The 18,291-nt window shown below is 41.5% G+C and overlaps 1 protein-coding gene across 14 annotated transcripts in view; it reads left to right on the top strand.

Annotated features, from left to right (window-relative positions):
• cacna1g (calcium channel, voltage-dependent, T type, alpha 1G subunit) overlaps nt 1-16,510 on the top strand; it is a 155,896-nt gene extending 139,386 nt beyond the window's left edge. For 6 of the 14 annotated variants that reach the window (XM_042082569.1, XM_042082577.1, XM_042082570.1 and 3 more), the window contains 9 exons: nt 2,239-2,309; nt 2,742-2,820; nt 4,068-4,189; nt 5,756-6,211; nt 7,970-8,113; nt 9,007-9,129; nt 10,379-10,571; nt 11,392-11,561; nt 14,981-16,510. In XM_042082569.1, coding sequence (XP_041938503.1) covers nt 2,239-2,309; nt 2,742-2,820; nt 4,068-4,189; nt 5,756-6,211; nt 7,970-8,113; nt 9,007-9,129; nt 10,379-10,571; nt 11,392-11,561; nt 14,981-15,937 — 2,315 coding nt within the window. In that variant the 3' untranslated portion in view covers nt 15,938-16,510. The remainder of the gene's footprint in view (nt 1-2,238; nt 2,310-2,741; nt 2,821-4,067; nt 4,190-5,755; nt 6,212-7,969; nt 8,114-9,006; nt 9,130-10,378; nt 10,572-11,391; nt 11,562-14,980) is intronic. The other 8 variants (XM_042082571.1, XM_042082566.1, XM_042082568.1 and 5 more) reach the window with 7 other exon arrangements.
• Nucleotides 16,511-18,291: the final 1,781 nt, after the last annotated feature.

The following is an 18,291-nucleotide window of genomic DNA, read 5'->3' as shown; positions in this document are numbered from 1 at the left end:
TTAAGTGTAAGTGTAACTTAAGTGTTAGGCCAGGAATGGTCATCATGTGTCTGTATGAATAACAAAATGCAATGCAAATTTTGCTGCTGTTAGTCTGAAAGCATATATATTATTCTGTTATAGTTGTTTACAATGGCTCACTATTATGGCATCCACCAGGCGTGCAGGAACATCACAGAGTAAACAGGGATGCTGTGTCATGCTAGGTGCAGTGTCTTAGATGAATTAACTGAACATGAACAAAATATCTTTGTTAAAGGTGCTCTAAGCGATGTTACGCGGTTTCTAAGCTAAAACATTTTTGGTCACATACTGTAAACATCACCTCACCATCTGCTAGCTACCTGTGCCTTCCAAATCCAAAAATGGCAACAAAAACAACTTGGTCCAGCCTGGACCATAAAAAACTTTTTCAGCCAATCACCGACAAGTTGCACATTTAGGAGAGTTTCAATTGCACGGGAGGGAGGAAGAGGGAGTAGCTAGCTAGATCTCTGTTTTGTTTGAACGTCAACAGAAGTGATGTTACCCAACATTGCTTAGAGCACCATTAACAATCAAAGCTGGAGTTCCACTGCAGTTTTGATCATTTTATAGTTTCAGCACAGAAACTTTTAGATAAATCAATGTTATATTTCCAAGGGCTCCAACTTGGAAAACAAAATTGCTGCAACCTCTAAAGGGACTGTGGATTTTTACTTTCTGTACTGGATGAAAATGAGGTTTCATATGAAAAATGAGGTCAAGTGTGCTACATATTTTTCTAACACAAACAATACAAATAGAGGTAACACTTTATTTTAATGTGTCGCTGTTACAGTGTACCTACCTAATTAGGTACAGTGGTACAACCTGTGTAACAACATGTACTATCAGGTACTATCATTGTACTTGCATTATGTATTTGTGGGTACCTACATATAGTTGTTACATTGTAATACTGAGTGCTTTTACAAAACTTTGCCAATTTGTCTAAATTTTCATCAGAGGCAAAGAGCTGACCTGAGACCTGCTGGATGGGGTAAATCTGGTCATGATAGATATACAAACCATTCTTAGCTCCAACCTGTGCTGCTACAACCTTGTTACTCTTTGATACAGTGGAATAAAGTGTACCAGTTAATTACTTACATGTACATATGACATGTATGTTGTGTTGTGTTTTTGATATCTTGGAACAGGTCTACTAATTCACTACATAGTACATATATCAACTGTGTTGGTACACACTTATTGCTCTTTGATACAGTGGCACAAAGCCATTAAAATGAAGTGTACCAGTTAAGTACTTACAATTACATATTACATGTATGTTGTGTCATTGGTGTCTTGGAACATGTCTGCCATTACCCTACATACTGTAGTACATGTATCAACTGTGTTGGTACACATTTATTACTATTTTGATACAGTGGAATAAACCCATTAAAATAAAGTGTACCAGTTAAGTACTTACATGTACATATTATATATATCCTGTCAATGATGTCATGCATCCTGTAATTGATGTGTTGAAACGTGTCTGCTGTTACACCACACAGTACATGTGAATTAGTAGACCTGTTCCAAGACATCGAAGACATAACATACATGTCATATGTACATGTAAGTAATTAACTGGTACACTTAATAGGTTTATTCCACTGTATCAAAGAGTAACAAGGTTGTAGCAGCACAGCTGTTACATGTACACTGAAGACAATGAGGCCTTGACTGGAGCTAAGAATGATTTGTATATCAAATCTATCATGACCAGATTTACCCCATCCAGCAGGTCTCAGGTCAGCTCTTTGCCTCTGATGAAAATTTAGACAAATTGGCAAAGTTTTGTAAAAGCACTCAGTATTACAATGTAACAACTATATGTAGGTACCCACAAATACATAATGCAAGTACAATGATAGTACCTGACAGTACATGTTGTTACACAGGTTGTACCACTGTACCTAATTAGGTAGGTACACTGTAACAGCGACACATTAAAATAAAGTGTTACCCAAATAGATAAATGATTAATTAATTGGTAAACATTTAGTGTCATTTAGATTTTTCTTGTAGTGTCAAATCGGGGTCACAGCAAATTCCTTCTGTCTGTTGCTTTTTGGTGCTAGTCCTGGCATTCATTCAAACCTTTGTTTAGGTATCAGACTCTCCCTTACAGTATATAGGTGGACATGGGTGTATCTTTTTGGTGGGCAAACAGAAATAATTGACAGATGTCTTTATTTTGTTGTACAGTGTTGAAACTGCTGAAAATGGCTGTGGGTATGAGAGCTCTGCTGGACACAGTCATTCAAGCCTTGCCACAGGTATCATGTAACACAAAACATTTAATGTCACTATGTCACCAGGAAGAAAAAAATACTGCTTACGACTTAAACTAAATATGAGTTGATGTCATTCTGTCCCTTGGTGTTCTTCTGCATGCTACTTGACACAGCCCACAGACATGATATTCCAACTTGAACACTCTAACATTAATCACTGGAGATACATTTATACTGATGCTACGCTATACAAAAACCCAAGAGGGAAAGATGAAAGAAGAAGTTATCTGCTCATTTGAATATACAGTATTTTTATAATATCTGTAAGCCAGAGCCCCTCATAAAGACAGGACAAATCTAGCTTGTATTCCCCTAGAAGTGATTTCTTCTAATTGATTTCACACTTGTGATCAGTATTCCTCTCTGTGTCCTTTCTCCTCCATGCATTTCCTCTCATTCTCTGTCACACTACAGGTTGGGAACTTGGGTCTTCTCTTCATGCTGCTCTTCTTTATCTACGCAGCCCTGGGAGTGGAGCTGTTTGGTGACCAGAGTAAGTGCAGACGCTCGTGTCCCCTTTTATCTTTCTCCCTTATGTTCAGTCTTCAATTACCAGCATCATCACGCTCAGAGGATGCAGTATGCAGAAAATAGATGTAATAATGGTCATTAAACAAAGTCACACATAATTACCAAACTCAAAACAGGCTCATGCCCGAGTCTAATCAATATCAATAATAGACCTGTGCTGTGGCATTAAAATTACTGCCAACATAGTTTTCATTCTCCTCCCAAAGCTCTAGGGGGTTCAGGCTCTGGGTTTTGTAAAGCAGCATCAGACAGTTTTAGTTATTATTGGCACTATATGAATGTTCTTGAGAGAAAATGTCTTAAATACAGACATCTCAATGTTATTATTTCATTAATTACCAGTCTCTTATTTTTTCAACTAACATTAGAACCAGCAAAACACCATTCTTTTTACACCAAAACCCCTGAATGTTACTATAAAATTCTGAATTTCTCTCATGGAAAACACCGGGACCTTTGGATACGAAACTGCTGCTAAGTCTGTGGTTTCTATCTTTCTGGACCTGATATCAGCCTTTAACATTTCCTCCTATCCACTCTCTTCTCTGTTCTTTTCTGGAAGAGCACATGGTGGTTTGAGTCCTGTATCACAGGTTGCCATTAAAGCATCATGGCAGGGACAGTTGTCTTGAGTTCCATTAGCTCTCCTAAGAGCTACCTCAAGGCTCTTGCTCAGTCTTCTTCTTTTTGTTCACACCGCCTAAACTGAAATGATCCACTGTCATGGATTCTATATAACAGTTAAGCGAGTATGCAAAAATAGACAGCATCTTTCATTTTTGTTATATTTTTGTTGTGTATCAGCAAAGGCCCCATAAATATTTCATTTATACAGCATATGGGTAAAGGGACTTGTGCCTATGTGCATACAAGCATAGCACATAGAAATAGTAATTATGCTAAGCTAATTGAGAAAGGCAATTATTTTTTCTGAGATTAGACATTAGTGACTGGCATTTCTCTCTTTAAACTCCTTCTTACCTTCAAACTGAATTACTCTTTGTTGCACCAACTCGTTTTGACATTTACCAGAGTTTTGAGTTTTTCTTCCTTCCTCCCTTTCTTTCTTTCTTTCTTTCTTTCTTTCTTTATGGATCAGGCCTTATATCTATTGGAAAACTATGGTGAAGAGTGAATTGAAGATTATAATGTGCGTATATTATGTGTGGAGTGACATCATGCTGACACATGTCTCTTCCTGATTGGTAGTCTGTGATGGGATTCACCCCTGCGAGGGACTGGGCCGCTACGCAACCTTCAAGAATTTTGGCATGGCGTTCCTCCTGCTGTTCCGTGTCTCTACTGGGGACAACTGGAATGGGATCATGAAGGTGAGATTAAACATTTTTGGTGAGGAAAGCTGTTCTCCAAACTTGTTACTGCTGCATTGTTAATAAACTCATTATCACATGCATTATTTTTACCACATGCACATGCTGAAGAGAAGAGAAATAAATATGAAATCCTGAACATGGGACATAGTCTATACAGGGTGCCCAAAAACGCACTCTCAAAAATATATTTATTGATATTTAATGACCGATTGACATACATAACTTTAGGCTAAACTGCTTTTCAGAATTTGTTCCAGAACTTTTTCATGGCTGTCCAGTGTCCATATTAGATTATTTTGACAACTGGGGGTTGGAAACAGTAGAGAGGTATTCATCAGAGAAAAAAAATCTACAAATCGGTGCCTTCTTGGTTTAGCCTTGCAGATAAGGTCCGACCGCCTCTTAGTCCAGATGGAAGTTCAGCAGTGGGCTTGTCATTGTCAACCTGGGTTGGTGTTGCTGCCACCACCTCTGAGTCTACCCTACACTTCTGGCCAGGGATGTGACTACCTCCTGAGAGGTTTAGTCCAGTCTTTTGAAGAGCAATGACCTGGGCATGAAGCTGAGACTCAGAGAGAGTAGCTATTCCAGACTTTAGCAATAGTGGTACTATTTAAAAAATAATACAGTAATTGATCAATACTTTAGTGAAGCAGACTGGAATCAAACAGAATGTATAAAAACCGCCACAAGTGGTTGACAAGGTTTTCCCTATTTGTGAGATTGACACAAATATATCCCACTCCCAGCAGGGAGTATATTTTAAGACATTCCTTTTTTAAAAGCTTTCATGAATTTTCAAAGGATGATTAATTCAAAATGGAAATCCTGTCATCATCCTCATGCTTGTACAATTAAGCTATTGTTGTTTTTCTGTGAATGAGCAGTTATAATGCAAGTTCATACCAGTTGCGTGTGCATGGTGGCTAGGCTGCTGAACTGCTGCGGCTTATGTGTATGCGTAGGCACACCGCCAGCGCTGATGTTATGGCACTGCTGCTGCCAGCCCTATCTTTCCACCTCTGATAATGGCCATCAGTAATAGAATGTTTGAGGGAGGAATTATCCTTCACCTAAATGCTCTATTAACTTATCAACATAGATACTGTAATTGTAGCTGTAGTTGGGTTTCTGGTATGATTGTATAGTATACACATAGCCTATGTGTTATGTGCTTTACATAGAACTCAGAAATTGAAACTACAGTAATGTTTGTTGGTTATGTAATGCTGCTGGTATGATGTCATGATTGTCAATAGATCATTTCACTGTCAGCGAGGCTTGAGCCGTGCCTGAGACTGAGATGTCTCATTCAGACAGTGTGAATGGAAATCCTCTAACCAGTCAACATTGGTACCAGAATGAAATTCAAGATGCTCCGAAGCCATCATGCTCACACATCATAACTGGTGTGATTTTTTCAGTGTCATTTTGGTTGCAATTCACGACAGCTGTAGATCCATGGATGTGCTGTGTACTTCATCAGAACTGAAAGTGTGATTCTGTGGTTGATCTGCAACTTAACTACACTCACATCACAATTCTTCATTTCCTTTTTCTTAGGATACTCTGAGGGACTGTGCAGGGGACAATGGTCCATGCTATAACGCAGTAGTATCCCCCATCTACTTTGTGTCCTTTGTCCTGACTGCACAATTTGTATTGGTAAATGTGGTCATCGCTGTGCTTATGAAGCATTTGGAAGAAAGCAACAAGGAGGCCAAGGACGAGGCTGAGATGGAAGCGGAGTTAGAGCTGGAGGCCATGGGTGGACACATTGGGGGAGGACAAGGAGGAGGCGCAGGCCTGATTGGGGGGCACCTCTCCCCTTTCGTGCAGGGAGACAACAGTGGACCAGCTAGTCCCCTGACTCCTCCACCCTGGATGTTTAAGAGGGATCCCCAAGAGAACTTCAGCCTGGCCAATGACAGCCCCCCACCAACAATGGTGGACATCCGCCGAGACTCAACAGCACACAATAGGGTTGACTCCCCTCATTGCCTGGAGCCACCCATGGAGGTGAGTGTCAGAAATCTAATTACTTAGTGCACTCTTATTTGATAGTGTGCATGTACAGTTTGTGTGTGTGTGTATGTATAGCAGGGAGCTGTCTATCTGTCCTGCTTTGAAAGAGAATATGGATGTCATAAGGTAATACAGAGCGTACACAACATGCTCCCATAAGTGTTAATGTGAATGGTCTTCTGCTCATCTTGTAGTTATCAAGACCTTAGAGTAACAATACTACCTCCCATACAAATACAAGATACCCAGATAGAAAAAGAAGTGCATGATACGTACGAGTCAGGCATGTTACGTTTGTTAGTGGTGTTACAAGAGAGATTTCTGAGGATAAAGAGACAACTCTGCTCTGAAAGCATTTGATACACCATCAGAGTGCCATAAAGGAGGAAGTGTGAGTATCAGTGAGGCGGTGAGATACAGACATTTGTCCTAGCCATAAGACATTGAACGGATGCTCAGTGAGACAGGATTCAAAACAAGAATACACATGGCCGGAGATTCCCAATCATATTGCAAATAAGGCTACAAGGCTACAGGCTACAAAATGAACAGTGAATTTGAACAATGAATTTGTACAGTTATAAGCGAAACAAAGGTTTTGTTGAATTGGGCTTATTTGCGGTGCATTAACTTGGCTAATGAGCATACGTCATACTCCCCACTGCTGAAGCTATCTTAATCACCTCATTCTCATGTTACTTTGTCAGATGTCTGTTAGCCATATACTATTGTATGAACAGCCAATTCTGGAGGACTTCACTCATGTGAAGAATTGCTCAGCCTCCCCTATGATGGCTTGTTACAGTACAGTATGTTTCTGAGTCCTGGTGCTGTGTGGACTGCTAAACTCTATCAGATGATGGAAGTGGTCAGCACAGCTGTCCTTTGCACGGTTGGTGCAGACCTGTGTTCTCTACAGAGAAGCGTAGGCAGTATATTCTAATCATCAGTAATGAAGACAGCATGTACCTTACTACATGTTTGCCGTCTTTGATCTTGAAATATTTTCATGAAGGATGTTTTTTTTCTTTTCTGAAAACAGCTCGCCACCTCTCCCAGGTCAGACTAGTGCCATGGGAAAGCTCTGATTCTTCATCTTGTTTTTCACTTGAGTTGGCTATTTCCAGAAAAGCCATCTTTTTTCTTTGTCTTTTTTTAGTGAAAATATGGGCTAGGATATCATTCCTTGGCTGGTCTCCATCCCCTTTTCTTTCTCAAAAACAACCCTTCAAAACCCTCCTCCCCTGGAGTCCACCTCTTAAGTTCAAAAAAGAAAAGTTCCAGTGGTGCTCCTGTGCTCCCTACTGGAGCATTATGGCATGGCAAGGAACATCTGTGCTTGAACTGATGCTAGTGGCTAATTGTTATTGAGAAATAGTTATGGTGTGTACAATGAATCAGTTAGTGGTGAAACTTAATCCTTTAATTATTACATGCCCTTGTGTCACTGTCACCTGCCCTTCCCCTGAACTGCTGTCTTTCTTCCTGTCTCTTTTTCTGTATGTCTCTATCTCTGTGTGTCTCTCTTTCTGTTGGTGTATCTGTCTGTCTGTGTGTGTCTCTCTCTGTATCTTTCTTCCACACCCCTCCACTCCCTCCACTCTCTCACACACACACACACACACACACACACACACACACACACACACACACACACACACACCTCCTTCCTGGTTATCTGCTTTCTTTTTCTGTCCCTCTATGTTCCCTATTTTCCTGTCTTTCTTCTTCTTGGACACATGGGATCCTAAGCGGAGGCTGATGTTTGACTCAGTTTCCCTGGTGATCCAGGGTTCTCTTGAAGGCGAGCTCAATCTCATGGACAACCTGTCTGGCTCCATCTGCCACTACTACGCCCTGCCCCCGCTGCTTAGGCAGCACAGCGCTGACAAACAGGTCTCTGCCTTTTCCAACCTACTGCAGTGTATCACCACAGAGCATTGCTACCTTACAAAGAACATGACATCCTAGATACCCATCCTGCTACATCTATCTGATTAAATGCCTTCCAAATTGCTGTAATGAACCTGTAATCCAAATTGTAATCCAACCTTTCTTTCCCTTAAAATCAAAGGCTTTAGCAGCAGTAGGCATTTGCTTTAGTAGCAGTGGGTATTTCTTGGCACACGCTTGGATTTTCTTTGGCCTATGATCACCTAGCCTTATGCACTCTTAGAAAAATAGGCCAGCTACGTGGCATTCTCCATTCTCCAAGGACTAGAGAGCATTTATTTATTACAGATTTCAAGGCACTGGGTGAAAGCGGTGCATTGGAGCACTCACATCCACTCATACGAGGCAGACACTGTACATTGTAATTAGGTCTTTAAACTATGTGTTCCTATGTAGAGAAATCATTTATTCCCCCTTATTGGGCAAGAGATTTTTTCATGTAGTAATTAACCTTGCAAAACAGTCCTTGAAAGCTTTTAAACTGAATTTTAGTGCCATTATGTTTTTTTATGGTAATTCCTTGACATTCCTTGTGATCATGATGCTTCATTCTAACTTTGCAAAATCCTTTCTTAACACTGCCCGTCCTAAGGTTGGGGTCACTTTGGACTTAAGGGGTCATTTTGGTCCCAGAGTGAGAGATTTCTCAACTAATTCTCAGGGAGAAGAGAGACTGTCGTCAGTTTCTGGGTCAGACCTCCTTTAGCCCTGTGGAACCTGCAATTGAATGACATTTGTTGACAAGAATTGTGTGTTAAGCAGTGCATTACTCCTAACGTGCTCAGCTGTAGTGAAGATGTGTTGTTCTCACCCATGGCTCCTCTCTCCCTATTCAGATTCCTCTAGCAGAGATGGAGGCTCTGTCTCTGGTGTCGGAGAAGTCCTGGTCCTTAGCTCTGACGGATGACTCTGTGCCCGACGATTTTAACCCCCTCTTACTAACCAGTCTGGAGTACAATGTATTTAACAACAATGATTAAAAAAAAACAAAAAAAACAAAAAAACATCCATATTCTCTTCTGCGGCAATTTCTTAACTTTTCACCTCAGGGGCTTCCAGGCTTATCTGATTTCCACCACAAAATCTTGGGAAATGTTTTCGAAACATAACAGCCTGCCAGCTCCTTGCTGGAGATAACATTATGTACATTCCCATGTACTGTAACTGAGATACCGATGATCGCTGCCTAAATGATTATGTTGGGTAAATGACAGCCGTGATTTTAGACTATTAGTTGTAATGTACCATAAGTATGTGAAAGTACTTGTGGAGGCTGCGTGCCAAAGTGTTTGGAAGCCCCAGGGTAATCTAACCATCCATCTCTCTCGTTCCTGCTCTTTCTCTCTCTCCTGTTTCTCTCCACCCCTCATTTCACCCTTTGCAGCCTGGTGTGTGTAAGGTCCAGTCCAGTAGAGTAGTGCTCCTGACCACATACTCATCTCTCAGCTCTGCTTTCTCTCCCATATGCAGCTCTGTCTGGAGTCCATTTCCGTTCTTCCTGTTGTGTCTCTGTTGTCTGTCTCTTTGTTTCTGCTCAGTTGTCAGTCTGCAATGTACATACAACGTCTGTCCGTACAGTCTTTGGTCTGGATGTACTTTAGTGTGTTTATCTCTGTTTTAAATATTTTATGACTGTCTACATGTTGTTGTCCTCATGAATTTGGAGATTGTTTGGTTTTGGGCCTTCGTGCTATGCTCATCTTTAATTTAGGAAGGGGCATGACACAGGGGCCTGCTGTTTGTGTCTTTCAGTTTTAGATGTTCTGGGCACTGGTCTAGCCAGAGGGGAAGTGGACACAGCTATCTCATTGTGCTATTGTAGAGGCTGTACCAATGAATATGCAATGGCACCCTGCATAGCACAGTCTTCTAAATTGTGAATAGCACAGGGTTGGGTATAGATGCAGGAGACACATATGAGATGCCAGCTATTTTAAGACACTGTAGGCACGTTGGAACATTTTGATACAGTATGTAATTAAAAATTCGCAAAAAAGGGAAAGTCTAAATCAAGTCTGAATTTCACATTTATCCATCTCCCCAATGTAGACCAGTGTAACAAAGGTATTCTCACCAATCATGGTGTGACAGCCTGTTCAGATTCTATGTGATGTTTATGTATGACATGTCCGTATGGGAGGTTCCACCTAGCTTTCTCATAATGCCATTGCATCATGGGATGTTGCTCACCACAGTCTTTCTCTTCAGCAGATAGAGACACTGGGGGTTACAGAGGCCGAGAGCCAGCAAGAGGAGCATCTGCTGACTGTGCGCAAGACATCTGTGGGTCGTACGCACTCTCTGCCAAATGATAGCTACATGTTCCTGCCTCTTTTACCAGCCGCCTCTGCTGCTCCCTCTGGACCATTACCGCACACAACCTCACTTCAGCCACACTCAGGTACAGTGTTCCCCACACAACCTCACTTCAGCCACACTCAGGTACAGTGTTCCCCACACAACCTCACTTCAGCCACACTCAGGTACAGTGTCTTTAGCTCATCAGCCACATTAAACACTAGACCACAAGGGGGGGCTAAGGAACCAGCTGAAATCTGTAAGTAGTTATAAAGTAATTATCCCTCCTATCTGGGCAAATTGTGATAGGCTATAGAGAACGTTTTCCTTACTAAGGTGTAACACAAGAAACATCAGCTCTCCCAAGACCTTTGCAACCTTATTGTTGCATAACATATTAAGGAAATTTGATACAGACAAATTTCAAAACTTCAGAATCTTCCAGTAAGCACCATTGGGGCCATTATCTGCAAGTGAAGGAACATCATTCCATCATCAACAGGCCGCGCACATGAGCTCCTTGCAAGATTTCTGACCATGGAGTCAGATGGATAGTCGGTGGACGGTCCAAAGCATGCAGCATAGGTAACTCTCAATTGGTTTCAGAGAAAGAAAATCAAGGTGTTAGAATGGCCCTGACTTAAATCCGGTTTAACATTTGTGGAAGGAGCTAAAGGTCTATTTTTATGGACCTAAAATGGAGTTTGCGTGTAGACTACAGGCCAAAACATATAGAAAAGGCTATATATATATATATATTTCAAAACATAATCTTGTGGACAAGTCAAGTACATGGAAAGTATTGTAATCCACACATGAATAACACAAAATATAAATATATATGAAATCCTTTGCATGCAAAGATTATTAATGGCTCATATCACCTCATATGGATTAATAAAACATTCTGTCGTTGGTTGCAGGATCCAGTGGATCCATTCAGATCCTGCAGAGTGAAACAGCTCAGCTCCTGGCTGTGCCCACCCAGCTCTTCCGCCCCATAAGCCCAAACAGTCTGTCTGAGCTGGAGGGCATCCCACGCATCCCCCCACCCCAGCGCACACACAACCTCACACGCCCACTCCGGAGACAGGTGAGCTGCACCACTGGTCGAAAGCCTCCTTGATAGTAATCGATTAACTCCTCATCAAATTCCAAGCTCCTTAAGCCACCTGTCACACTGAAGTATTCTGCTGTTATGTAACCGAAGTAGCAGGTTTATGGGCAAGCTGTGGGACTGGGACACGGATTACTTGTCAATAACACAACCACCCAACCAATAACACACCACAGTAATGCAGTGAATAAGCTGAAGAGAAATCATCGCCATTTTGTAAAGTGTCTAATGATGTGAACCTCTCTCTTGCTTGTTGAGCTACTCTCTAGTGGCTGGTGTGAAGTTGACTCCTCTGCATTCTTCTTCCTCTTTGCAATTGTAGTTCTTTCCTCACTCTGTCCTTGTTGTTTCTTTCTGTTCTTGCCTTTCATGTGCTGTAATGTAACTCCTGGCAGATCAGCATGGTGCAGCAAAAGCCAGATCCTAAAATGCTCCTCAAACACAGATACTCCTGTTTCTAACATACCATGACCCAACCATTCACCCTGACCAGACCCTCTCCGCCCCATCACTGCAGCCCATTGCCATCTCTATCTTTTATCATTTGTCTGTGTCTCTAAACAGCCTCGAAACATTTGTATTGCATCTCACAACAAGCTACTTGAAAGGACCACTTAAATGAGAACCAAAAAACATACATGTGATTTGGCTTTTATCATAAATGCAACCTAAATTTTCCCACCTTGACATCAGCACCTCTGACATTCTCCCTGAGTGACAAATAGAGTGTCAGTTTTGTCTTTGGTCTGCAAATACTTTCGTTCACAAGATAGCATTTTTTGCTTAAGAAAATGAATTTTGTAAAGCAAAAATACACTGTATGCTCCTATTTCTTACACTTTTACATCCCGAATTCGGCATATTGCAAGTTGATTTTCTTTAAGTCAGTTGACTCACTCTAAAATATTGAGGCCTTACTTAAGTAGTTGCATGCCCACTGAAAACTGACATTACCCTCTAGATATAGTGGAACCTGTTAGTTAGTAAAGCTGCTCCAGGGCAGTAGCCCTTTCTTCCATCTCAACATACCCTACATTTTTTTTTACTTGCAACCCCTCCACCTTTTCTGGGGAGATTGTGCATTTCCAAACCTGAATCTTCAGAAAAGTAGCTTCATAATAAAAATCAGCTTCTGTTGGAGGTGGTGGCACATTTAGTTTTTTGGAAGGTACTTATCCAGGTAAATTAGTATGAATCAACAAAGCCTCAAACCGACATAGACAACCTCAAATTTGTGAATGAATGTATATAGAACAGTGTAATTTTTTATTATAGTGCTGTTTGGCTCCATATTTGATTAAACCTCTCAGCTAAATGGCTCCCATCTGCTCTTGAACATGACCAACATTGTCCACTAGGTGCCCCTAGACATTAAATTACAGATGCTCAGAAAATAGACCACATATTTCAGGGCATGTATTAGGCTACTGTCCTTACTGTATTGACCTTTACACACACACACACGCAGGCCATCAGTTAGCACAAAGAGGTCCTCTCTCCTTCACTGGGCAACACATCAGGGTCAAGGATCAGGCTGCATCCCTCGCTCCCTTAGGAGTTTAAGTAGGGTGGAAGCCTTCGCCCGGGAGCATTTCTGGGTTCAGTGTGTCATGAGCAACAAGGGATAAACAGATGGAGCAGTGTCCTTTCCAGTATCCCAGTAGCTCTAGAGTGAAGTCTGCCAAGTAGTGCCTCCAGCCGCTGACAAGAGTGAATGTTCTTTTGACAAATGTGTAAATATGTACACAACCTATTGCCCCCAATTGTTGGATTCCCTGACATCCCAACACATGAGTTTACTATTGGATTTCAAAATAGCTGTAGTGCATATAAGGTAACTCAGGTATAAAGTAGTTACAAAATACTAATATTGAAATGTGCATTTATTCTTTTTAGATCTATTTATTCTTTAGGGATGGTTGGATGGAAGAGGTAGAGGTTTGCCACAATTACCATATCTGCTGGGGTACTGATTATTCCGGATCCTCATATCAGTTACAATTGATAGAACGGCAACTCTCTCCAGAACTTGACAAATGTGTGTTGATTGTCTCAAATAGATTTATTTAGTGTATGTAAACTGACTTTTTCGCTGACAATCTAGGTAGCTTTGAAATCTAGCAGTTGAGGAAGTGCAATCAGCATGTCACATGGAAATCTAGCTCACGTTCAGTGCCATCAGTGCAAATTTTTGGTGTGTTATTAATTACATCCTGTTCTTATTAAGTGTCATGACATTGACACCATTCCAGCGCTAATAGGTTTTTGTAAGTAATTACAGCACAAGCAATTTGTCAAATTTGGTTAGTAATAAACAAACTGGTCAAGTAGCCATTGCATTTGAGCTGTCCCTTGCCATAAGTGTATATTATCTTGTTGCTGGCTATAATTCCCAGAGATGTTTTGTAAATGTTTTCATTTGAGCTAGATGGAAGCGTCGTAGATTATTGAGACAGTATAGTTTGTAATATGATGCCTGTTACTCCAATTCCTTCACAGAATATGTATAAGTGTTCAGTGGCACACTGCCAGGCCCTTCCAACCATTTTTGGAAGGGATGTTGTAGGGTATTCATTATTGGTAATGTGCGTTGGTACTTTGTTGCTTATTGTATGTCATATGAAGCTCTAATGTTGCTGAATTGACAATTATGTATTCGTATTGACAAATCTGCAGCTATGCACATCTGCAGTAGGAGGGAACACCAGTGAAAAAATAAGCAGACATAAGACCAGTTAAACTGAAACACCGGTTGCCATACTGGGGAAAAAAGTCAACAGCGTAAAAAAAGTAAACGGCGTAACTTTCTTTCCATGTGGCTCTGACATAGCTGTCTGCTGTTTGTATGCTAATATCTCCTTTGGAATAATGCTATGTTCGCTATAGGCTGAGTTCATGGTGAATCTGTGTTGTTGAGTGAATAGTTGCTGTGTATCTTGTGACACAATTGTAAACATAATGCAAGCATTTTTAATTCAGTGCGACCATGAGGCAGCCTGCCCCCATCCTTATCCAACAGGGGTACTGTGGTACAGTGGCAAACCATCCTTACTTAAAGCTTGAAGCACTTCCCTCCGCAAAGCTGGCATAGCGTACAAAAAATCTGCTATTGTGTTAAATCTGCTAGTCTTCTGCTATTGTGGCGCAATCAGTCTTGCATCTTTAGTTAAGTTGGTATTATACCACATAACAGACTTGGTGAAACATTTCTCACTGAAAAGTATAAGCAAGCTATTCTAACCTTGGACAGCTCACTCTTCTTACCGGCTGTGCTGTGCCATTGCTCTTAACATTTCATACTAACTAGCCTCCCTCTCGCCTCATGTCTTAACCCCGTTGGTTTCCCCCCTCTCCTTCTCCTCCACTCTACCCCTCACCTGTCTCACTCCCAACAGGTGGCTGTGAGGACAGACTCACAGGAGACAGTGCACTCGGAGCAGGAAGAGGTTGTGGAAGGGGCCGTGGGGCTCAGTGGACTGACGAGCCCCCCACTGAGCTCTCCTCCTCAGCTACCTCCTCAGCACCAGCCCTCCCTCTTTTTGGTGTCGGCTGCTTCTGGAGCCTCCCCCAAAGCGCCCCACTCCAGTGTCCGCACACAGCACAACCCACATGACCAGTACAATGTATTTTCTCTGAGGTCTTCCCTTGCACACTCGCCCTCGCCACCTCCACTGCCCCCGCCACGCACCCAGCCCCCCAGCCCCCAACAGGAGGACACGGACTTTGTGGACCAAGAGGTGTCGTGTATCATCCAAGAAGGCTTAGCTGCTAGTAGCAGCCCAGATGGACAAGAAGAGCCGAGTGGCATCGGCCAGATCAAGCTTGGTGAGGGGCGCAGCCCTTACCTGCGGCAGCTTAAGAGGTACCACAGTGCTGACACACAGGGTTGCCAAGGACTGCTGCTTCTGCGGCCCTCTTCCTGGTTGGACGACCAACGCCGCCACTCCATGGAGGCGTGTTCGTCAGGGGAGAGCAGCCCCCAGCTCAGCTCCATCTCCTCTGGCTTTGTGTCACGTGCAGACAGCCTGCAGCAGCAGATGCACGTGACGCCGACGTCCCCTCACTCGCGCAAGAAGAAGATGAGCCCCCCTTGTATTTCTGTTGACCCACCTGAGGGGCGGCAGGAGCCTCCTGCCGTAGGATTTCACCCGGCGATGGGGCTTGGCATGGTGCCCTCCCCTTTGACCAGCCGTGACATGAGCTGTCTCCGCAGACGAGCCCCATCCAGTGACTCCAAGGACTCTTTTGACCTGGGGGGAGGAGGGGAGGCTCTGGCTCAGGAGGGTGCCCACACTTCCAACCTGCTGACTCTGCCTAGTTTTTCCTTTGACAAGTCAAGTTCTGAGCACTGAACAGAAGAGAGTCAAAACAATGAACACATAAACTGAGAAATCACACTCCTAAGAATATATGATGCACTTTGTGTATCTGTGATGGTGATAGTCATAGTAATAATACTGTAGTGAGTAATAATACCAACTACAATTATGGTAAAGAGAAAACAAACTTTATAAAGTGATCAGATAGTGACCATCTCTTTGTTTTGTACTGCCAAACCCAGCAAACACACACACACACACACACACACACACACACACACACACACACACACACACACTCTCTCACACACACACACACACACATAACAAGACAACATAACATGATAAAGTGTACAATACAAAATGGTTCTCTTCCAAGATACCTACATCTTTTTGTAGGTGATTCCCAGCATGTCAGCACCTAATGCCAAGGGTGGGGCCATTGTGGTTGGGAAAATGCACAGAAAAGAACTGTGGAACTTTTTTCTTGTAGGAACTGATAAAGTTACAAAGCAATATGAACGTTTCAGAGACACTATTTTCTTAAATTATTGGTCATAGTGTTTGTACAGGATGTAGAATTTTTTATTTCATTTAAAATTTATTTGTGACTGTTTGTGGTTTTGCTTTAAATGTTTAAATGGTTTGTCATTTTATTTTATTTTTTCACCATAGGATATTTTTAGCTTGTTTGGAAAAAAAGGAAGAAACTTTTTTCAAAGTGCCGGGACCCTAGTGTTTGTAGGAATAAAACATATATAAATATATATAACTATAAATATATATATATATATATATATATATATATATATATATATATATATATATATATAAAATACAAAACAGCCCATTAAACTGCTCTGCGATTTTTAAACACATGCAGTGGACATTAGTACTTTGAACCTTTTCAATATCCTAGCATTTAACGGTGTCCTGGTTATTGGTTGAACAATGAAAGACAGATTGTGAAGTTCTGATGTTGCTAACCAGGTGAGTTAAACTACTACCTTTTAGTCACACTGGGCATCCTCAGCAAACAGAGATTGTATACGGTGTGAAAGGTTGGGGAGGCCAGCTAACTTTGTTTTCATGCTGCTTTTATCAGCCGTTTCCCTTGAACAGACTTCATACTGTGATTTTGACATGATGCAATACATAAAAGAATTATACAACAGGATAAAAATGGGAAGGGAACATATTTCAAAAATATGCAGCTGTTGTCATCCTATTGATTTTGCAAACAAAGACCACTTCCTATGATGCAGATGCACTATTTTTAGCATCAAATGTAATTTCTAACTGCAATGAACAAAAGTTAACAGTTGCCAACATGGAAGAATTATAGATTCAACATTTATTCATCATTATGCATTTTTTGCTTTGAGCTCTATGACACCCTTATCATTAAGGAACTAGTATTAGGAACATAAATTGTTTCTTTATTGCTCAAGTTTTTTTTACCATACATTGCTCTGGCAATGAGCACTGCTGTTTCTAAGGAGCTTTATAAAGGCACTTAAAAGATTTAGGGGTTTTAGATGAAAGGCAAGGTTACCTATACAGTGCTAAATCCTTTTGGGGCTTAGCTCTATGTGTGTCTGATACATTGTGATAGTTCCTCTTACTGAAAAAGCAGCCTCACATGGCATCAGCAGTTCTCTTCTGGTCTTCTGATATGACAGAGAGAGACGATTCCACAAGCTCAAAGCATGTCTGTCATTAAATCCAGCTTAAATTCTCCTTAGCCTACACGTGAACATTGACATCTGAAACAAAAGAAAATCCTCGATAACAGCAGACAAAGCACAGGCCTCCTTTTCTAGTGTTCCACTCATTTCTACTGAATTTGGAGAAACAGCAGTAGAGCCAGGAGGAGAGATAAGCCTTCAGTTAATCAATACAGAGTGGTCAGTGGATGATTACATTTATCTTATACCAGCATGTCTCTGGGCACATCCACTGCTGGGGTTCACTTTGTGGGGTGAGAGTCGTTCTGAACTTAATGTCCCTTTAACACGTTATTGGTGACCTCCAAATCCCCTCATGAAGTCTAGAGTGGAAGAATATCACCCATGCTGATTCCCAGTTCTTTAACCCTTTTGGTTCTTCACTGAAATTGTACAGGGATCCATTTTGTTTCTGTTTGTTTCTCAAAATATCACATAACATATGACACCTTGTTTACCAGTCCTATTTGTCAAAACTGCAACAGGGCTTTGGGAAGACTAGATTGCCTATACTGGACATCAGCCATTTATTGTCAATTTTTGGTTGATGATTTGAAGACATAATTAGACATTCATTCACTCATTTATTCATTCACTCACTCATTCAGGTTGGTAGCTATCCTGATTGTTTGTTTTATAGGAAAGTAAGGTGGTACCCAG

The sequence above is a fragment of the Alosa sapidissima genome, chromosome 24 (genome assembly GCF_018492685.1).
Source record: "Alosa sapidissima isolate fAloSap1 chromosome 24, fAloSap1.pri, whole genome shotgun sequence".
NCBI lineage: Eukaryota > Metazoa > Chordata > Actinopteri > Clupeiformes > Clupeidae > Alosa > Alosa sapidissima.
Note: the sequence above shows the minus strand (reverse complement) of the source record. Positions and strands in the feature narration are given on the sequence as shown.